This window comes from Ovis canadensis, chromosome 25 (assembly GCF_042477335.2).
Source record: "Ovis canadensis isolate MfBH-ARS-UI-01 breed Bighorn chromosome 25, ARS-UI_OviCan_v2, whole genome shotgun sequence".
Taxonomy (NCBI): Eukaryota; Metazoa; Chordata; class Mammalia; order Artiodactyla; family Bovidae; genus Ovis; species Ovis canadensis.
This window is the reverse complement of record NC_091269.1, coordinates 17,638,270-17,660,716: the sequence shown is the minus strand read 5'-3', so window position 1 is coordinate 17,660,716 and position 22,447 is coordinate 17,638,270. Positions and strand designations below refer to the sequence as shown.

The following is a 22,447-nucleotide window of genomic DNA, read 5'->3' as shown; positions in this document are numbered from 1 at the left end:
GGCCTGCGTCCCCTGTAGAAACTCAATAGGAACCTCAAGATCCATGTCAGCACTGGAGAGGCACCCTGAGGTTCCGGCCTCAACTCCAGGTAAGTACCTAGGACCCGGCATCTATTGGAGAGGAATTACAGGAGGCCCTTCACAACTCGCATGGAGACTGGACTTTCCTTAGGCAACACAAGCAGGTCCCTGAGGTCCCTGTCATAAGACGAGAGGAACCCCAAGTTTCCTGCTGCAACTCAAGAAAAACCAGGAGATTCTTGCCTCAACGAGAGATGAGGTTCCTTTCTGCTGTGGCATCTCAAAAGAAATCCCACGTTCCCTCTTGAGCCTCTCAAGGGTCCTTGACACCCTTGATGCAACTCAAGAAACTCCCTGACATACCTGTCTCCACTCGAGAGGAACACCGAGTGTCCCGCCACAACTCAGGAAGATCCCCGTTTTCCCTCCTCATCTTGAGATGAGGGGTCACTTCCATGCTTCGTCGGGAAAGGAATCCCTTTGTTCCCATCGCACCTCAAGAGGAGGCGGTCTCAACTTGAAAGTCGAGAGGAATTACAGGGATTGTGCCACCATTCCAAAAGATCCTGATGTCCCAATCCACTCCAGAAACAGCTGATTCCCCTTCACTGACTCGACTGTCACCCCACGTAACGACTCAAAACACGATGGCATAGGTGACAGCCCTGGTGGCACCTCGAGAGAAAGCCGCAGATCCCTATGTCAACTCGACAGGAAACCTGACACTATTTTTACAGCTCTAGAGGAAACCGGACTAGCATGTCTCCAAACGAGACGAGGCCTGACTCCCCTGTGGAAACTTCATAGGAACCCCGAGATCCATGTCAGCACTGGAGAGGAAACCTAAGGTTCCGGCCGCAACTCCAGATGAGGACCTAGGACCCGGCACCCACAGGAGAGGAATCCTGAGAAGCCCCTCGCAACTCATATGGAGACTGGAATTTCTTGAGGCCACACGAGTGGGTTCCTCAGGTTCCAGTCGCAACTCAAGAGGTACGCCAAGTTTCCAACCGCAACTCGAGAAAATCCAAGAGATTCTCCCTTCAACGCGAGATGAGGCCCTTTTCTACTGCAGCATCTCAAGAGAAATCCCACTTTCCCTCTTCACCCTCGAAATGATCCTTGACACCATTGATGCCACTCAAGATGTTCCCCGACATAATCGTCTCCACTCGAGAGGAACACTGAGGGTCCTGCCACAACTCAAGAAGAGCCCCATTTTTCCCTCCTCATCTCGAGATGATTGTCTATTTCCCTAATTCGTTTGGAAAGATATCCCTGCGTTCCGTCGCACCTCAAAACGAGCGGGTCTCAACTTGAAACTCGAGAGCAACTCAGGTGTCGTGCTACCGGGGTCAGGCCCGGTTGATTCCAGGGTATCTGAAGCATGGACGGCTAGGCCAGAGAGGTATATAGATATAGACTTATAGACTTAGAATTACAGAGGGAGGTAAGACAGCCGTTAAGAAATTAGAGGAAAGAATGAGGCTGATATTCCTTGGTTTACACAAATAGCTAATAAAGTCTCAAGACAAGACACTTGCTCTGTTCTCGTAGGCCATAGGCGCCTGCTTGAATAGTGGCGTTTACCCCACCTTGGACTCCCTCTCGCGTGGGTCTTAGAAGCCCTGGCATAAAAGTGAACGCGTAGAACCTCTGTCGTCCAAAGGTCAGCCTGAAAATTAGAGGGAGTGAGAGGGAGAACGAGAGAAAGAATTGACATGAGGGAGGTCAAGCTTATGCAGAATCCCCATAACTTTATTTTCAAAAGGTGCTTATATACCCTAAGTTTTACATAACGGAAGATGCAGAGACATGAAGGGTCAGCAGTCCTGACCTTATAGATATCAGGCTTTCTTACTGCATACCTTTCCGAAAACAAAAAGGTCCCAGGTGATTTACATTATCTTCTGGCCAGGAGGCATGTTAACATTTTATGGTATTTTTCCTTGATAGATGTTAATCAACCAAAAAACTCATTTTCCCTTGAAATGTTTTTCTTTTATCTGCATCACCCTCAAAGTACTAAATAAAGTTACATCCTTATAGAACAAATGTGCAGCGGGTTACAACAAACAAAGTACTTAACTCAAAGATCTAATGTTGCTACTTGTTTTTTCTATATACCAACTATATTAATTAATGCACTCCTGGGTACACAACAACTAAAGCATATGAAAACTTGGCAGCAAGTAATGGTTCAAATAGGAAACCCTTAACCTTAAAAAATCTAATGATTTTTTAACTCCTCAAAAGGCTCAAGATGAGGAGGGGAAAAACAGGGCTCTTCTTGAGTTGTGGCGGGATATTTGGTATTCCTCTCCAGTGGAGATGAGCATTTAGGGGAACTTCTTGAGTTGCATCCAGGGTGTCAAGGACCCTATCGAGGCTAAAGAGGGAAGGTGGGAGTTCTCTCGAGACACTGCAGCGGAAAAGGGCCTCATCTCGCGTTGAGGGGAGAATCTCCTGGTTTTTCTCGAGTTGCAGCAGGAAACTTCGGCTTTCTCTCGAGTTACGATGGGGACCTCAAGGACCTGCTCTTGTGGCCTCAGGAAAGTCCAGTCTCCATGTGAGTTGAGAGGGGCCTCTCGGGATTCCTCTCCAGTCAGTGCCAGATCCTAGGTCCTCATCCGGAGCTGAGGCCGCAGCCTCAGATTTCCTCTTCAGGGCTGCCATGGTTCTCGGGGTTCCTATGGAGTTTCCACAGGGAGTCATGCCTTGTCCTGGGTGGAGACATACAAGTCCGCTTTCCTCCCGAGCTGTAACAGTAGTGTCAGGCTTCTGTCGAGTTGACATAGGGATCTTTGGCTTTCTCTCAAGGTGCAACAGGGCTGTTACACCTGCCATCGTGTTGTGAGTCGATACTCGAGGTGACAGTCGAGTCAGTGCAGGGGTATCAGGTGTATCTGGAGTGGACTGGGACATAGGGGTCTTTTGGAATGGTGGCACGACCCCTGGAGTTCCTCTTGACGTTCAAGTTGAGACTTCCTCATCTTGAGGTGCGACGGCAACGCTGGGATTTCTTTCCCGACGAAGCAGGGAAAGGGACTCTCATCTCAAGATGAAGAGCGATAAAAGGGACTCTTCTTGAATTGTGGCGGGACCCTTGGTGTTCCTCTCGAGTGGAGACAGGTATGTTGGGGAACTTCCTGAGTTGCATCAGGTGTGTCAAGAACCCTTTCGAGGCCCAAGAGGGAAGGTGGGATTTCACTAGAGACGTTGCAGTGAAAAAAATCCTCATCTCGCATTGAGGGGAGAATCTCATGGTTATTCTCGAGTTGTAGCAAGAAACTTGGGGTTCCTCTCCAGTTACGATGGGGACCTCAAGGACCCGCTCTTGTTTCTCAGGAAAGTCCAGTCTGCATGCGAGTTACGAGGGGTCCCTAGGGATTCCTCTCCCGTCAGAGCCGGGGCCTAGGTCCTCATCGAACTGAGGCCACTACCTCAGGCTTCCTCTCCAGGTCTGACATGGATCTCGGGGTTCCTATGGAGTTTCCACAGGGGAGTCTGTCCTCGTCTTGTGTGGAGACATGCAAGTACACTTTCCTCCTGAGCTGTAACAATAGTGTCAAGCTTCCTGTCTTGTTGACATAGGGATCTGTGGTCTTCTCTTGAGGTGCCACAGGGCTGTTGCTGGGGTCCATTCTGGGTGGTTCCAGGGAATTGGAAACGGGGAAAGAGTTGGAGTCTTGGAAAGGACTATTTAGTTAGAAATATAAGAGAGATTAGGAAAAAATTGTGTAGTAGGAAAATTTAATGGAGAAAAAAGGCTGAGTAACTTGGTTTACGCGGAAAACTAATAAAACCTTGAAACAAGAGATTTCCACCATCTTCATTAGGCCACGTGCGTCCAGTTGAATAGGGGAAGGTGCCCTGCCTTGGGCTTGCTCTTGCGTGGGTCTTAGAAGCCTGGCAAGTAAGTAGACGTGGTGAGACATCACGCTCCAGATGGGAATTCTGCCTGAGAAGGAGAGGGACAGAGAGGAAGAAAGAGAGAGAGAGGAAGTCGATACAGGGGCAGCCAGATTTCCAAGAAACCAGTTCCAGAAGCTGGTCTGAGAAACTGGTCCATCATTTACTGCCCGAAAATTCTTTTTAAACCTTTGGTTGTACATAGAGTTCAATGGATAATACAAAATTATGCAGCATCAGCAGCCCTGACTCTTATCATGATCAGGCTTTCTCTCTGTATACCTAGCTGTATACACAAGTCTTAGGTGATTTACAACATCTTCTAGCCAGAGGGTCAATTAACATTTTACGGTCCTTTTCTGATAAGGGTCTGTCAACTAGAAAACCTTAAAAGTGTTGTTCTTCCCAAAGTCTGGTGCCACTCTCAGAAAGCACTAAATAAAACAACATTCTTACATAGCAAGGACATAACAATTTGTAACAAAAAAGAGGAGTGCAGTGATTTATAACAAAGAGAAAATAAACTCAAAATTCTAGTGTTGCTGACAACAAAACTACTATATTCCTTTTTCTATATGCCAATTACATGGATTAATATCCTTCAGGTGCCTAAAAGATAAAGAATATGGAGGCCTGGCAGCAGTCATTGACTCAACAGTGAAACCCATCACCAAATATAATTTTTAGCATTTTAGAAAAGGCTCTGTATCTTTCAGATGCCTTAAACTTTGTTCCTCTCGCAGTTGGGGAGCTGTAACAGTCACAAATTGTAAAAGTGTGGGGAACCCGTCAGGCAAGTTAGAGAGCCATCAGAGGGATTTGAGCTGAAACCTTCCTTTCATATGCAGGAGATGTGTTGGAGCTCTAAGTTAACATTTTCCAGAAAAAGGTGGTACAGGACAGCCCCTGTTAATGTCAGAAGAGTGGAAAGCAGAGTACAATAAGGCAGGCCAACTCTAGTTTTGGGCGGTAGATGCTCAGGAAATTCCAGGAGAAACTCCTGAAGCCATATCTGCCTTTGTGTATGTTAGGCTCCTTCCTCGTGACCTTTGAAATGGGCAGGATTACTCACGCTGGCTCCCGGGAGGCTGTCACACGTGACATTGTGTTGTGAGTCGATACTCGGGGTGACAGTTGAGTCAGTGCAGGGGTATCAGGTGTCCCTGGAGTGTACTGGGACATCGGGGTCTTTTGGAATAGTGGCACGACTCCTGGAATTCCTCTTGACTTTCGAGTTGAGACCACCTCCACTTGAGGTGCAAAGGGAACGCCGGGATTCCTTTACCAACGAAGCAGGGAAAGGGACCCTCATCTCGAGATGAGGAGGGAAAAATGGGGCTCTTCTTGAGTTGTGGCAGGACCTGCGGTGTTCCACTTGAGTGGAGACGGGTATGTTGGGGAACTTCTTGAGTTGCATCAAGGGTTCCACGGACCCTTTCGAGGCACAAGAGGGAAGGTGAGATTTTTTTCGAGAAGCTGCAGTGGAAAAGGGCCGCATGTCGCATTGAGATGAGAATCTCCTGGTTTTTTTCGAGTTGTGGCAGGAAACTTGGGGTTCTTCTCTAGTTACGATGGCGACCTCAGGGACCCACTCTTATTTCCTCAGGATAGTCCAGTCTCCAGAAGAGTTGCGAGGGGCCTCCCGATATTCCTCTCCAGTCGGTGCTGGGTCCTAGGTCCTCATCTGGAGCTGAGGCAGAAACCTCAGGGATCCTCTCCAGTGCTGACGTGGATCTCGAGGTTCCTATGGAGTTTCCACAGGGGAGTCAGGCCTCATCTCGTGTGGAGACATGCAAGTCTGCTTTCATCTCGAGCTGTAACAGTAGTTTCAGGATTCCTGTCGAGTTGCCATAGGGATCTGTGGCTTTCTCTCGAGATGCCACAAGGCTGTCACACGTGCCATCGTGTTTGAGTCAATACTGGTGGTGACAGTCGAGTCAGGGCGGGGAATCCTGTGTACCTGCAGAGGATTGGGACATCCGGGTATGCTGGAATGGTGGAACGACCACTGGAGTTCCTTTAGCCTTTCAATTTGAGACCGCCTCCTCTTGAGGTGCGACTGGAACGCCGGGATTCCTTTCCCAACGAAGCAGTGAAAGGGACCCTCATCTCGAGATGAGGAGGGAAAAACGGAACTCTTCTTGAATTGTGGCAGGACCCTCGGTGTTCCTCTCGACTGGAAACGAGTATGTTGGGAACGTCTTGGGTTGTGTCAAGGGTGTGAAGGACCCTTTCGAGGCTCAAGAGGGAAGGTGCAATTTCTCTCGAGATGTCACTGTGGAATAGGCCTCATTTCGCGTTAAGGGGAGAATCTCCTGGTTTTTCTCGAGTTGTGGCAGGAAACTTGGGGTTCCTCTCGAGTTACGATGGGGACCTCAGGGACCCGCTCGTATTGCCTTAGGACAGTCCAGTCCCCATGCGTCTTATGAGGAGACTCGGGACTTCTCTCCAGTCGGTGCTGGATCCTAGGTCCTCACCTGGAGATGAGGACAGAACCTCAGGCTTCCACTCCAGTGCTGACATGGATCTCAGTGTTCCTATGGAGTTTCAACAGGGTAGTCAGGCCTCGTCTCCTGTGGAGACATGCAAGTCCACATTCCTCTCGAGCTGTAACAGTAGTGTCAGGCTTCCTGTCGAGTTGGCATAGAGATCTGTGGCTTTTTCGCTAGGTGCCAGAGGGCTGTCATAAGTGCCATCCCGTTGTGAGTCAATACTCGGGGTGACAGTCGACTCAGTGCACGGGAATCAGGAGGGTCTGGAGTGGATTGGAACCTAGGGGTGTTTTGGAATGGTGGCACGACCCCTGGAGTTCCTCTCGACTTACACTTTGAGACCGCCTCCCCTTGAGTTTCGAAGGGAATGCTGGGATTCCTTTCCCCCTAAGCAGGAAAATGGACCTTACTCTTGAAATGAGGAGGGAAAAACAGGGTTCTACTTGAGTTGTGGCGGGACCCTCGGTGTTCTTCTCGAGTGGAGACGTGTATGTCGGGGAACTTCTTAAGTTCCATCAAGGATGTCAAGGACCCTTTCAAGGCTCAAGAGGGAAGGTTGGATTCCTCTCGAGATGCCACAGCGGAAAAAGGCCTCATCACTCATTGAGGAGAGAATCTCCTGGTTTTTCTCGAGTTGCAGCAGAAATCTTGGGGTTCCTCTAGAGTTACGACGGGGACCTCCGGGACCCACTTGTGTTGCCTCAGGAAAGTGAATTCTCCACGCGAGTAGCAAGGGGCCTCTTGGGGATTCCTCTCCATTCAGTGCCCGGTCCTAGGTCCTCATGTGGAGCTGAGGCCAGAACCTCAGGTTTCTTCTCCAGTGCTGACATGGATCTCGGGGTTCCTATGGGGAGTCAGGCCTCGTCTCGTGTGGAGATATGCAAGTCCCCATTCCTCTCGAGCTTTAACAGTAGTGTCAGGCTTCCTGTTGAGTTGACATAGGGATCTATGTCTTTCTCTCAAGGTGCCACAGGGGTGTCACACCAGCAATGGTGTTTTGAATCTATCCTCCGGGTGACAGTTGAGTCAGTGCAGTGGAATCAGTTTTATCAGGGGTGGACTGGGACATGGGGTTCTTTTGAAATGGTGAAACGACCCTTGGAGTTCCTCTCGACTTTCAAGTGGAGACCGCTTCCTCTTGAGTTGCCACAAAAACGTCGGGATTCTTTTCCCAACGAAGCAGGGAATAGGACTCTCATCACGAGATGAGGAGGGAAAAATTGAGCTCTTTTTGAGTCGTGGCGGGACACTTGGTGTTCCCCTCAAGTGGAGACGGGTATGTCGGGGAACTTCTTGAGTTGCATCAAGGGTGTCAAGGACCCTTTCGAGGCTCAAGAGTAAGGTGAGATCTCTCTCGATGCCACAGCAGAAAAGGGACTCATCTCGCGTTGAGGGGAGAATCTCCTGATTTTTCACGAGTTGTGGCAGGAAATTTGGGGTTCCTATCGAGTTACTTTGGGGGTCTAAGGGACCTGCTCGTGTAGCCTCAGGAGAGTCCAGTCTCCATGAGATTTTTGAGGGGCCTCTCAGGATTCCTCTCCAGTCGGTGCTGGGTCCTATGTCCTCATCTGGGCTGAGGTCAGAACCTGAGGGTTCCTATCCAGTGCTGACATGGATCTCAGGGTTCCTATGGAGTTTCAACAGGGGAGTCAGGCCTCGTCTCATGTGGAGACATGCAAGGCCGCTTTCATCTCGAGCTGTAACACTAGTGTTAGGCATCCTGTTGAGTTGACATAGGGATCTGTGGCTTTCTCTCGAGGTGCCACTGGGATATCACACGTGCCATCGTGTTGTGAGTCGATACACGGGGTGACTGTTCCGTCAGTGCAGGGGAATCAGGTGTACCTGAAGTGGATTGAGACATTGGGGTGTTATGGAATGGTGGCACGACCCCTGGATTTCCTCTCAAGGTTGAAGTTGAGACCACCTTCTCTTGAGGTGTGACGGGAACACCTAGAATCCTTTCCCGAGTAATCAGGGAAAAGGATCCTAATTTTGAAATGAGGAGGAAAAAGCGAGTTCTTCTTGAGTTGCTGTGGGACACTCCGTGTTCCTCTCGAGTGTAGACGAGTATGTCGGGGAACTTCTTGAGTTGCTTCAAAGGTATCAAGGACCCTTTCGAGGCTCAAGAGGGAAAGTGGGACTTTTCTCGAGACCCTGCAGTGGAAAAGAGCCTCATCTCGCATTGAGGGGAGAATCTCCTAGTTTTTCTCAAGTTGCATCAGGAAAGTTGGGTTCCTCTCGAGTTACGATGGTGAACTCAGGAAACCACTCGTTTTGCCTCAGGAAAGTCAGGTCTCCATGCGAGTTGCCAGGGGCCTCTCAGGATTCCTCTCCAGTTGGTGCTGGGTCCTAAGTCCTCATCTGCAGCTGAGGAAGCAAACCTCAGTGTTCCTCTTCATGCTAACATGGATCTTGGGTTCCTATGGAGTTTCAGGAGGGGAGTTAGGCTTCATCTCGTGTGGAGACACGCAAATCCTCTTTCCTCTCGAGCTCTAACAGTAGTGTCAGGCTTCTTGTCGAGTTGACATAGGGATCTGTGGTTTTCTCTCGAGGTGCCACAAGGCTGTCCCAAGTGCCATCCTGTTTTGTGTCGATACGCTGACAGTCGAGTCAGTGCAGGGGAATCAGATTTATCTGGAGTGGATTTGGACATCGGGGTGGATTTTGTCCCAGTTTGGATAGTGGCAGGACCCCTGGTGTTCCTCTCGACTTTCCAGTTGAGACCGCCTCCTCTTGAGGTGCAATGGGAACGCTGGTATTTGCTGGGAGCCAGCATGGGAATACCACCTGTGGCAAAGGTCTTGAAGATATGGGGCCCTACAGGCAAAGGTGAGTCGGGCCTTAAGGGAGCCTCACTGAATTTCCTCGAACATCTACCCCAAAACCAGCCTGCCTTACTTCATTATGCTTTCCACCTCTTCTTCTGACATTACAGGGTAGCTATCCCCAACCACCTTTCTCTGGAAAAAGTTAACTTAGAGCTCCAGTTAACAGTCTCCTGCATAAAAAAGGTGTGTTTCAGCTCAAACTCTCTGATGGCTCTCTCACTTGCCTTACCCGGACATTTACAACTATGCATGTGATTGTTTACAGCCCCCATCTATGAGAGGCACAGGAAGCTTAAAACATAGAGCCTTTCAAAGAGTTAAAAGTTATTAGAGTAGTGCAGGTGTAGGATTTCATTATTGGGCCAATGATTGTTGCTAAGTTCCCATATATCTTAGACACTGAGCACCTAGAAGTACATTTGCTAACATAGTTAGAATGTAAGAAAAAACAAAAGTAGCCTTGAAACTAACCACATCAGACCTTTGAGTTAATTGGTTCTTTCTTTGCTGTGACTCGCTGGATCATTGCTTCATGAAAATGGAATTTTGTTTGATACTTTCTGAGGCTGACATAGATTAGAAATATAAAGAAAAAACACTTCAAGGGAAAATAAGTTTTCTCGTTGAGCAGTCTTTATCAAAAGAGGGCCTTAAAATGTTCACAGGCCCCCAAGGCCAGAAGGTAATGTACACATCATTTGTGGAAAACGTATAAAAGTCCTTTTGAAAATAAAGTTATTGGGCCTCGCTCATCGAAGCACCTTGGTCTCCCAGTGTCAATCATTCTTTCTTTCTCCATCCCACTCTCTTTTTCAGGCTGATACCTTGGAGCATAGGGGCTCCCTGCGTTCACTTACCTGCCTGGTTTTCTAAGAACTGAACGGGAAGACGTTCTGTGTCTTCACTACCTGGGGAGACTGGGAAGGCATCCGTGGCTTCTGTGAACAGGGGAAATTTCTAGTCTCAAGGTTTTATTGGTTCTCTATGTAAATCAAGGAATATCAGCCTCTTTCGCTCCTCTATTTTCTTATCTACAACATTCCTTCCTTATCGCTGTCTAAATAAATCGCCTAATCCATCCCCACTTCGAATTATGGACCCAGCAGGGATTCCTTTCCCAAGGGTGCAGGGAAATGGACCCTCAGCTCGAGATGAGGAGGCAAAAATGGGGCTCTTTTTGAGTTGTGGTGGGACCCTCGGTGTTCCTCTCGAGTGCAGACGGGGATGTCGGGGAACTTCTTGAGTTGCATCAAGGGTGTCAAGGACCCTATCAAGGCTCAAAAGGGAAGGTAGGATTTCTCTCGAGACGCGACAGCGGAAAAGGGCCTCATCTCGCATAGTTGGGAGAATCTCCTGGTTTTTCTCGAGTTGCGGCAGGGAACTTGGGGTTCCTCTCGAGTTACGACAGGGGCCTAAGGAACCCGCTCGTGTGGCCTCAGGAAAGTCCAGTCTCCATGAGAGTTGCGAGGGCCCTCTCAGGATTCCTTTCCAGTTGGTACCGGGTCCTAAGTCCTCATCTGGAGCTGAGTCTGGATCCTCAGGTTTCCTCTCTAGTGCTGACATGGCTCTCGGGGTTCCTATGGAGTTTCCACAGGAGAGTCAGGCCTCATCTCGTGTGGAGACATGCAAGTCCGCTTTCCTCTTGAACTGTAACAGTAGTGTCAGGCTTCCTGTTGAGTTGATATAGGCATCTGTGGCTTTCTCTCAAGGGGCCACAGAGCTGTCACACGTGCCATCGTGTTCTGAGTCGATACTAAGGGTGACAATCGAGTCAGTACAGGGGAATCAGGTGTTTCTGGAGAGGACTGGGACATTTTGGTCTTTTGGAATGTTGGCATGACCCCTGGAGTTCCTCTCGTCATTCAAGTTGAGACCCCCCCCCCCACATTGAGGTGCAACGGGAATGCCTGGATTCCGTTCCCAACGAAGCAGAAAAATAGACCCTCATCTCGAGATGAGGAGGCAAAAACGGGACTCTTCTTGAGTTGTGGCGAGACCCTCAGTTTTCCTCTCAAGTGGAGACGGGTATGTCGGGGAACTTCTTGAGTTGCCTCAAGGGTGTCAAGGACCCTTTCGAGGCTCAGGAGGGAAGGTGGTATTTCTCTCGTGATGCCACAGCAGAAAAATGCCTCATCTCGCATTGAGGGGAGAATCTCCTGGTTTTTCTCGAGTTGCAGCAGGAATATTGGGGTTCCTCTCGAGTTATGATGAGGACTTCAGGGAGCCGCTCATGTTGCCTAGGGAAATTCCAGTCTCCATGCAAGTTGTGAGGTGCTTCTCGGGACTCCTCTCCATTTGGTGCCGGGTCCTAGGTCCTCATCTGGAGGTGAGACCAGAACTCAGGGTTCCTCTTCAGTGCTTTCATGGATCTTGGGGTTCCTATGGAGTTTCCACAAGGGAGTCAGGCCATGTCTCGTGTGGAGACATGAGAGTCTGCTTTTCTCTTTAGCTGTAATAGTAGTGTCAGGCTTTCTGTCGAGTTGACATAGGGATCTGTGGCTTTCTCTTGAGGTGCCACAGGGTTTGTTGCCGGGGACCAGTGCCAGTGGATCCAGGGACTTCGTAGCGGGGATGGAGTTGATGTCTGGGAAGGGACTATTTAATCAGAAATATAAGAGAGATTAGAAAAAATAGTGTAGTAGGAAAATTTAATGGAGAATTGAGGCTGAATAACTTGGTTTGTGCAGAAAACTAATAAAACCTCGAGACAAGAGGTTTCCACCATTTACATTTGGCCACCGGTACCTGCTTGAAGAGCAGAGGATTCCCTGCCTTGGGCTCCCTCTCACGTGGGTCTTAAAAGACACTGCAAATAAATAGACGTGGTGAGCCACCACGCTCCAGATGGGAATTCTGCCTGAGAAGGAGAGTGAGGGGGAGGGAGAAAGAGAGAGAGAGGAAGTCGATACAGGGGAGCCAGATTTCCAAGAAACCAGTTTGAGAAGCTGCTCTGAGAAACTGGTCCATCCATTATTTTCTGGAAAATCTTTTTAAACCTTTGGTTGTACATAGAGATCAATGGATAATACAAAATTGTGCAGCGTCAGCAGCCCTGACTCTTATCGAGACCAGGCTTTCTCTCTGCATACTTAGCTGTATGCACAAGTCTTAGGTGATTTACATAATCTTTTGGTCAGAGGGCCAATTAAAATTTTATGGCCATTTTCTGATAAGGGTCTGTCAACAAGAAAACCTTATAAGTATTGTTCTTCCCACAGCCTGGTGCCACTCTCAGAAAGCACTAAATAAAGTTACATTCTTACAGAGAAAGGACACAACAATTTATAACAAAGAAAGAAGAGTACAGTGACTTATAGCAAAGATATAATTAATTAACTCAAAACTCTAGTGATGCTAACATCAAAACTGCTATATTCCTTTTTCTATATCCGAATTACATTGATTAATATACTTCAGGTGCCTAAAAGATAAAGAATATGGATGCCTGGCAGCAGTCAGGGACTCAAGAGTGAAACCCATCACCGATATAATTTTTAGCTTTTTGGAAAAGGCTCTGTATCTTTAAGATGCTTAAGGTTTGTGCCTCTCGCGGTTGGAGGTCTGTAAACAATCACAAGTTGTAAAAGTCCGGTGGAACCTGTCAATCAAGTTAGAGAACGATCAGAGGGATTTGAACTGAAACATTCCTTTCATATGCAGGAGACCGGCTGGAGCTCTAAGTTAACATTTTCCAGAGAAAGGTACTGGGGGGACAGCCCCTGTTAATGTCAGAAGAGTGTAAAGCAGAGTACAATAAGGCAGGCAGACTATGGTTTCTGGAGGTAGATGCTCGGGAAAATCCAAGGGGAACCCCTGAAGCCAGATCACGTCTTTAGGTATGTCAGACTTCCTTTCTCATGACCTTTGTCACAGGCAGAATTCCTCACGCTGGCTCCTGGCAGGCTTTCACACGTGCCGTCCTGTTGTGAGTCGATTCTCAGGCTGACCATTGAGTCAGTGCAGAGGAAGCAGGTGTATCTCAGTGGATTGGGACATCGGGGTCTTTTGGAATGCTGGCAGGACCCCTGGAGTTCCTCTCGACTTTCAAGTTGAGACCGTCTGCTCTTGAGATGTGATGGGAAAGCCATCATTCCTTTCCCGACGAAGCAGGGAAATGGACCCTCAACTCAAGATGAGAAGGCAAAAACAGGACTCTTCTTGAGTTGTGGCGGGACCCTCGATGTTCCTCTTGAGTAGAGACGGTAATGTTGGGGAACTTCTTGAGTTGCATCAAGGATGTCAAGGACCCTTTCAAGCCACAAGAGGGAAGGTGGGATTTCTCTCGAGACACTGCAGCAGAAAAGGGCCTCATCTTGCGTTGAGGGGAGAATCTCCTGGTTTTTCTCGAGTTGCCGCAGGAAACTCGGGGTTACACTTGAGTTAAGACGGGGACCTCAGGGACCCGCTTGTGTTGCCTAAGGAAAGTCCACTCTCCACGCCAATTCCTCAGGGCCTATCGGGGCACCTCTCCAGTCGGTGCTGGGTCCTAGGTCCTCATCTGGATCTCAGGCCATAACATAAGGGTTCCTCTCCAGTGCTGACATGGATCTCGAAGTTCTTAGGGAGTTTCCACAGGGGAGTCAGGCCTGGTCTTCTGTGGAGACATGCAAGTCCTCTTTCCTCTCTAGCTGTAACAGTAGTGTCAAGCTTCCTGTCGAGTTGACATAGGAATCTGTGGCTGTCTCTTGAGGGGCCACAGGGCTGTCACACGTGCCATCGTGTTTTGAGTCATATCTCGAGGTGAAAGTCGAGTCTGTGAGGGGAATCAGGTATATCTGGAGTGGATTGGGACATCGGGGTCTTTTGGAATTGTGGCACAACCCTTGGTGTTCCGCTCGACTTTCTATTGGAGATCGCCTCATCTTGAGGTGGGACGGGAATGCTGGGATTCCTTTCCCTACGAAGCAGGGAAATGGACCCTCCTCTCGAGATGAGGAGGGAAAAACGGGGCTCTTCTTGAGTTGTGGTGGGACCCTCGGTGTTCCTCTCGAGTGGAGACTGTTATGTTGGGGACTTCTTGACTTACATCAAGGGTTTCAAGGACCCTTTCAAGGCTTAAGAGAGAAGGTGGATTTCTCTCAAGATGCTGCAGCCGAAAAGGGCCTCATCTCACGTTGAGGGAAAAATCACCTAGCTTTTTTCTAGTTGTGGCAGGAAACTTAGGGTTTTTCTCGAGTTACTACAGGGACTTCAGGAACCCGCTCGTGTTGCTTCAGGAAAGCCCAGTCTCCATGTGAGTTGCAAGGGGCCTCTCTGGATTCCTCTCCAGTCAGCAGGTTCTAGGTCCTCACCTGGAGTTGAGGCCAGAACCTCAGGATTCCTCTCCTGTGCTGCCAGGGATCTTGGTGTTCCTATGGAGTTTCAACAAGGGACTCAGGCCTCGTCTTGTGTGGAGACAATGCAAGTCCGCTTTCCTCTCTAGTTGTAATAGTAGTGTCAGGCTTCTTGACGAGTTGACATATGGATCTGTGGCTTTCTTTCAAGGTGCCACAGGGCTATCACACCTGCCATCGTGTTCTGAGTCAATCCTCGGGATGACCGTCGAGTCAGTGCAGGGGAGTCAGGTGTATCTGGAGCAGATTGAGACATCGGGGTCATTTGGAATTGTGGCACGACCCATGGATGCCTCTCAAGGTTCAAGTTGAGACTGCCTCCTCTTGAGTTGCAACAGGAACGCCGGGATTCCTTTCCCGACGAAGCAGGGAAATGGACCCACATCTCAAGATGAGGAGGAAAAACCGGGGCTCTTCTTGAGTTGTGGCAGGACCTTCGGTGTTCCTCTCGAGTGGAGACGGGTATGTTGGGGAACTTCTTGTGTTGCCTCAAGGGTGTCAAGAACCCTTTAAAGGCTCAAGAGGGAAGGTGGAATTTCTCTCGAGACACCGCAGGGGAAAGAGGCCTCATCTCGCATTGAGGGGAGAATCTCCTGGTTTTACTCAAGTTGGAACAAGGAAATAGGGGTCCCATTCGAGTTACAACGGGGACCTCTTGGGACCCACTCGTGTTGCCTCAGAAAGGCCAGTCTCCATGTGAACTGTGAGGGTCCTCATACCACGCTCTCTGGAATCAACGTACAGTTAAGGCACGGCCCCTCTGCAGAAGGCACTGCTCCAGCCCCACGCCATCCAAGCTCGACGAGCCTCCTAGACGACCTCTTGGTGGCCACGGGTATGCTGGCCTTACTGGGCCCTTCCCCGGGGGCCGATGCCTTCCAAGGGGTGGACCCTGCCCTCCCAGGCGCACCCAGCCTCCTCGACGAGCTCTTGGCCGCTTCGGGCATCCCGGACACGAAGGTGCCTTCCACAGGAGCCGCTGCCGACCAAGGGGTGGACCCTCCCTTCCCAAGCGCACCCAGCCTCCCAGACAAGCTCTTGGCGGCCACGGGTGTCCCAGACACGAAGGCGCTTTCCCAGGAGCCACTGCCGTCCACAGGTTGGACCCTGCCCTCCCAGGTGCACCCAGCTTCCTAGATGAGCTCATCGCCGACACGGGCATCACGGACATGAAGGTGCCTTCCCCGGGAGCCGCTGCTGACCAAGGGGTGGACCCTGCCCTCCCAAGCACATCGAGCCTCCTACACGAGCTCTTGGCAGCCAGGGGTGTGCCAGCCTCGTCAGAGCTTTCCCTGGAGGCCTTGGCAGTTGTAGCGCAACAACCAGCTCTCGCTGGCACACCCAGCCTCTTAGAGGAAATCTTGGCTGCCACTGGCATCCACGCCACCCCGGGGCCTTTCCTGGGGCCCTGTGCCGATGAACAGGCACACCTCGCCCTCCCAGGCTCACCAAGACTCCAAGACGCGCTCCTGGCTGCCCCGGGCATCCCAGGTTCACCAGGTCCTTTTCCGGGGTCCTCTCCTGTCATCACAGGGGCCCACCCAGCCTTTCCCGGGTCACCCAGCCTCCTAGAGGAAATCTTGGCTGCCATGGCCACGCGGGACATGCCCTGGTCTCCTCTGGGGGCCCCTGTGGGGGACGAGGGAGTTGAGGCCATCCTGGAAGCACCCCTCAGTCAGGAGGACTACGAGGCCCTCCTCAACATGCTGCCAGGCTCCCCAGGTCCTCGGGCTTAGAGGGAGAGGAAGGGAGAGGCACCTTCTCCCCCTGTCCACGTTCAGATCTCCTTGCCTGGGATGCTCGGGAAGGGGGGGGTGGTTTGTGTGTGGGAAGAGGAGAGAATACAGACAGGATGTCTACCAACAACTCTGGGGACAAACCCGAGAGCTGGACCTTTGGGAAGCTGGGCCCCACCCCGAAACAGGGACACCCTACTTGAAGCCTCAAGTAATTCCTGCATGGCAATGACCAAGAGGGTGCCAAAGAGGGAACATTCCATGGACACAAGACAGAAACCCCGTGCCCCACACAGGTGCTTTGGGTCTGGCTCTTCTGACTTCTGGTCCCATCCTTCCAGCAGTCCACCCAGGAGAACTCCTTCCCTACACCAGGAGCAGCAGAGGGAGGGGGAGCAGGAGACAGTGGAGTGAAAAGGTGGAAAGGTTGGGAGATGCAAGGTGGGAGTGGGTGGGGGTGAAGGGAGAGAGTGGGGGTGAAGGGAGAGAGGGAGAGAGAGGGTGGGAGGCAGGGAGAGTTGGGTACAGTGGAAGGGATAGGCGGTAGGGGAGGGGAGGGGGGCGGAGCCCGAGCCTGGGACTCAGCGTCAAGCACCTGGCAAACCCTGCAGGTATCACTAAAATGCTGCATCAGGGACACGTTGCCCTCAGTTTGAGGGTGCCTGCTGTGGCCGGGTGTTCGGAAGTCAGAGCCTCTGAGCCAGCAGTAGGGACCTACTACCCACACAACCGCTGTCTCGACCAGACTCAACCATGTCCATGTGTACACCGATGCCAGGTATATCAGGAAAGGCCAGTCATCTCCGTGTCTCTCTCTGACCCTCCCAGTATGGAATGACTGAGCTCGCCCTGCCACCAGCATCCTCCCGTCACCTGCAGACATACAGACGGTCTTTACTTGCAAACCCGTTCCTGAATTCATGGACCCAATGGTTTTGAAGTCCGTACGAACCCCTGCCTGTTCCCATGTGAACCCCCGTGGTGGGTTTAGAAACCTGGGTGTCCAAAGAATACACTGCCCAAGACGGTTGGGGTGTGTGCTGTTGTGGTTTGTCCATTTCTCTTCAACTCACTCTTTTCACCTTGTTCACAGTGAAAAAAGAAGTGTCTCTCATCGTCCATCCCCCATGTTGTTTCAGGCAGCCTTCCTCCTTTTTGTCTGCTCTGGCCTCCTGATTCCTTCCTCATCCTCCTCCTTGTCCTCCTCCTCCTGCTCGCTGCGCTCTGTCTCTCTGAGAAAGCACACACTCTTTCATGTCCCGTTGTTGGAACAGGTCAGGGCTTTGCTCTGTCCAGAACGTCCATGCTGCCTTCCTTGGCTTAGGGGAACCTCCTTTGCAACAGTAGGGGGTACACTGTCCCCTTGGGCGGGTATCTCCAGGGCACTTATGCTGGGGGGTTGCCTGGGGAGGCATGGGCCTCAGGGTCCACATGAGAAAAGCCCCAAATGGTGAAAGCTGCCGTTCCAGATACTGGCCCTTCAGGTCTCTGGCCAGAGCCTTGAGCTCCAGGCAACTCAAAGCTTTCCGGGGTGGTGGTCTGGGACTGCTGTAGGGAAAGGACGCCAAGAGGGCAAGGAAGAGTTTGGGAGGGGCATGAGGAACGGAGGCAAGGACAGCAAAGAATCTAGGTGGAGGCACTGGAGAGAGAAAGTCCAGTGTCCCAGAATGCCTCCGAGGAGCTGGCAGGGGGCAATCGAGGCCAAGGGACTTGTGGAATGTGAAAAGGCAGGAAACCCCAGAGCGGTTTTGAAGGCAAGGCAGGCTGGGAAAGGGGGTGTGGGCGGCCACTTCACAGGGCCCTAGGGGCGTTCCCGGGCAGTTAGCTCTCTTGGCACTGCTGAGAGTCCCTGAGCCCGGGGTTGATCCCACTCCCTGCTGCGCGGGAGGACCACAAACCAAAGACCCTGAACTGCCCGCCCACCCAGACCGGGACCTTGGCGGTCTGAGGCACAGGCCGTGCCTGCCCAGGAAAGCCCACTCTCTCCACCAGACTCCGTCCAGGGTCTCTGCTTGGAAAGAGGCCAGGGTCGTCCCCTTCATCTACGCACCGAAACCCTATTTACATCAATGTGGGCGGAGCCTCCTCCCGCTCTCCAAAGTCCTGAGCTGCTGGGTCCCAGCCCACTAGGCCAGCAGTCTTCAGCGTCTGTGTGGCTCTCCCACCATGGCTTCCTGCAGGTCCTCCAGCACCTCAAGCGTAACGTTTGCCCTTCGTCCCTGGGATCGGATCACATCTCAGGGAACTTGCAGATCACCCAGCCAAGGGTTCTCAGCAACCTTGTCCACCCACCACCAAGACTGGTGGGGACCGATCGGCCGGGCCCATGTTTCCCAGGTGTCAGATGTGCCCAAAGGGGGTATTGTTCGTTCGTCTTACTGCTTTGGCACACATATGGCTTTTCTGTTCTCTTTTCTGGGAAGATGGTGTAGTGTCGGGGGTGGGGTGCAGGGTGCGGGGTGTGGGATGTGGGGCCTGGAGGTGTTCGGGAGGGGGTGCTGTGCTGGGATGAGGCCCTTTATCCTCACATCTTCCTGTGGGAATGGCTTTCTGGGAGCTTTGTGGCTTTGCCGCCTTCAGTGGCTTCCTCTCCCCAGTGGCCTAGTGCCTTCTGCCTTCCCTCAGGCATTGCGGGTTTGGGCTTCGCTTTGGCTTCCTTCCCTTTCCTTTTCCACTAGTAACGGCAAACATGGCCCTTGCTCATGTCAGCCCCGGAAGGCCAGGTTCCCTCCCACTAGCAACGTGATGGAGGGAAATCTGGGAGCAGCCCCATCGAGAAATCTCCCCGGCATCTCCCCCAGTCGGGTGGAAACATGTGGCGGGATACTGTGGTGGTCTTCGGTGGGTGGGATTTCTTGCTGCCTTTGTTTTGGGGCTGGGTTTGGTTTCCTGCCTGCCTGCTGGTGTTTCTTGCATTCCAGCATGGGGTGGGGGTGGTGGATGTCCCCACCGCCCTTGCCTCTCAGCCTGGCTGTATGGGTGTAGCCAAGTGACTTCCAAAGGCACACCCGCCCCCAGGCTCCCAGTTTTGCTCAGGCACAGGGACAAGTCCTCTGGGCAGGGAGCATGCTTGGGCTCCTCCGTCCAGTCGTCCCGCATGTGCTCTGAGACTTTGCCCTTCCTGCTCTTCTTCCACAGGGCCCGTCACCACAGGATCTCAAAGGAGGAAGCTCCTTCTGAAGCTGAGCCAGAAGGACGCCCCGCAAGCGCTCTTTCAAGCGAAACCCTACCCTCGGATCGCGACCAGAGAACGGCTGCCCTGGGAGCTTGGCATTGCCCAAAGCAGAGTTCAGGTAGGCCCCCGCCTCTGCCCCCGTTCTCCCTTTCAGGCTCTCCATGCCGATCCGAGTCAGCTGAAAGCACCTGGCAGCCTTTCTCCTGAGAAGGAATTCTCTCTGTTTGCCCCTAAGTCTGGTTTCAAAATCAACGCAGAAGACAGTTAAAGCAGAGCCGATCGCCGTCTGAATATGTGCACCAAGAAGGGGAAGCGGGGCCAACGTCCACGCCCATGCCACTGACACCCTCTCCTCGACCTCAGTCTTCCTCTCCAGGTAACTTAGCTAGAGTTCTCCAAAAGCAAGTCCCCTAGAGGGGGTCCCGAAACCTCCCCATCTTGCCAGAGAGTTCTCTCTGCTGGTGGATGGCCACGGGAGGCCCAGGAAAACCAAGGGGGTTGGGGGTGGCTGGGGGTGTGGCATGGGTAAGAGGAGGAAACAGGGCTATCTGGTTGCTGCCGCCCCCATCAGTGTCCCAGATAGGGGGCACGACGCACCCAGTTGGCGAGGGCGGGCAGCACTGGGTCTCCCTTTGCACACCCTCCCCAGCCCCCATTGGGAAATTTAGGCTCCCGTTGCCCAACCAACCTTGGCCGAGGGGCATGCTTCAGGGCACTTGGCGGCAAGACCGGAGGAGGAAAGAGACACACAGGGACACGCACGTGTGTCGAGTGTGTGCACGCGCGTAGGCAACCATGATGGATGCCGGCACCTGATCCACCTGTGGCTGTATTCCTTAGAGCCCTGCCCTGGCTGCAGAGCCACCTGTGGTGATTCAGGTGTGCGGAACTCTCCCTCCCCTGCACACTGTCTAGGGTGTCTGTGCTGTGACCTTTCCATCGGCCATAACGTCCTCTCCTCTCGGTGTGTTCTTTCTTTGGTAGGAGACTCGGCCAGAGAGGCCCGGAGAAAGAGGGCAGTAATCTCTCGTTCTCAAACAAGGATCCATGTGCAAGCCTTCACAGGAGATCTCTTCCTGGGGATTGCCGCCAGGGAAGAACTGGCTCTTCAGATGGGAATCCCAGAACCTCGAATCCAGGTAAGTTCTCCAGCCAGCGCATGGGCCCAGGAGTCAGGAGGATTGAGCCCTGCAGAGCGTTTGGAGCTGGATACAAGTAGGCTTGGGCTGGGGATGGGGCTGGGGTTTGAGGGGAGGGGGCCAAAAGTCGGTGGGCTGAGTGAAGGGTTTGGGGCCGCTTGTGGCCATGCGGGCACCCCCTCGTTTCCCAGGGCCAAGGGATTCGTTAGCAGAAAACGGCCCTGCAGGAGCTGCCCTGGGCCTGATAGACAAGAGACCGTGGGGCCAGGCTGGCTTTCGAATTGGCACTGCGGAGGGGCCAGCACTTTTATCTGGACGGTCACGACTTCTGATGTGCCTGTCTGCCTTTTTGCTCCCCTAGATATGGTTTCAAAACCGAAGAGCTCAGCACCACCAGCAGGGCCCGAGCGGGCCCGGCATGGCCAGGCCCAAGGGCCAGGCAGTGCAGCAGCCATGACTACTCCTGCTCCAGAGGACCGAAGGGCCCACCCGCTGTCCAGAGCATCTCTCCTCCCCTTCGCCCCTCCCCGCCACAGGAGAGCATACCACCCTTGGCGGCCGAAGCTGCTCCTTTTGGGGCCCCCACATTCTGTGTGCACGGGACTGCCTCTGGGGTCTCTGTGGGCCATCCGTTGATGATCTTCACAGTCCAGCCCAGCCCAGTGGCTCTCCCGCCATGCGGGAAGCCACCACCTCTTGCCCAGGTAGCAGTTCCCTGGGCTGCATGCTCCCCTGCCATCTTGGCCCCCCCGAAGCCTGGACAAGGGGCCATCATGCCTCCTGGACAGCCGGAGGCACACATCCCGCGCTGGCCAGAGTCATCCTACAGTAAAGGCACGGCCCCTCAGCTAGAGCCACAGACCCAGCCCCGCAGCCTTCCAAGCCCGACAAGCCTCCTAGACGAGCTCATGGCCGACACGCGCGTTCCGACTTTGCCAGGACCTTTCCCTAGGGCCGCTGCTGACCATGGGGTGGACCCTGCCCTCCCAGGCGCACCCAGCCTCCTAGACAAGCTCTTGGCGGCAACGAGCATCCCCACATCGCTGGGGCCTTCCCCGGGGGCCTCTGCAGTCACAGGGCAACAACCAGCTCTCGCTGGCACACCCAGCCTCTTAGAGCACTGTGGCTTTGCCGCCTTCAGTGGCTTCCTCTCCCCAGGGGCCTAGTGCCTTCTGCCACCAGTATCCAAGCCACCCCAGGGCCTTCCCTCGGGCCCTGTGCTGATGAACGGGTACAACTCGCCCTCCCAGGCTCACCGAGACTCCACACGAGTTCCTGGCTTCCCCGGGCATCCCGGGCACACTGGGTGCTTTTCTGGGGTCCTTTTCAGTCATCACAGGGGCCCACCCAGCCTTCCCTGGATCACCCAGCTTCCTAGAGGAAAGCTTGGCTGCCACGGCCACGCGGGACACACCCTGGTCCTCTCCTGGGGCCCCTGCAGGGGACGAGGGAGTTGAGGCCATCCTAGAAGCGTGCCTCAGTCAGGAGGATTACCGGGCCCTCCTTGACATGCTGCCAGGCTCCCCAGGTCCTCGGGCTTAGAGGGAGAGGAAGGGAGGGGCACCTTCTTCCCCTGTCCACGTTCAGGTCTCCTTGCCTGCGATGCTTGGGGAAGGGGAGGGGGGCGGTTTTATGTGTGGGAAGAGGAGAGAATACCGGCAGGATGTCTACCAACAATTCTGGGGACAAACCCGAGAGCTGGATCTTTGGGAAGCTGGGCCGCACCCCCAAACAGGAACATCCTACTTGAAGCCTCAAGTAATCCCTGCATGGCAGTGACTGAGAGGGTGCCACAGAGGGAACATTCC

The 22,447-nt window shown here is 52.7% G+C and overlaps 1 protein-coding gene across 1 annotated transcript; it reads left to right on the top strand.

Moving 5' to 3' along the window:
• Window positions 1–19,138: 19,138 nt before the first annotated feature.
• Window positions 19,139–21,096, top strand: LOC138430459 (double homeobox protein 4C-like). The gene is made up of 5 exons (XM_069572659.1): window positions 19,139–19,166; window positions 19,464–19,618; window positions 19,864–19,876; window positions 20,485–20,639; window positions 21,001–21,096. Exons 1-5 carry the CDS (start codon window positions 19,139–19,141, stop codon window positions 21,094–21,096), a joined length of 447 nt encoding a protein of 148 aa, XP_069428760.1.
• Window positions 21,097–22,447: the final 1,351 nt, after the last annotated feature.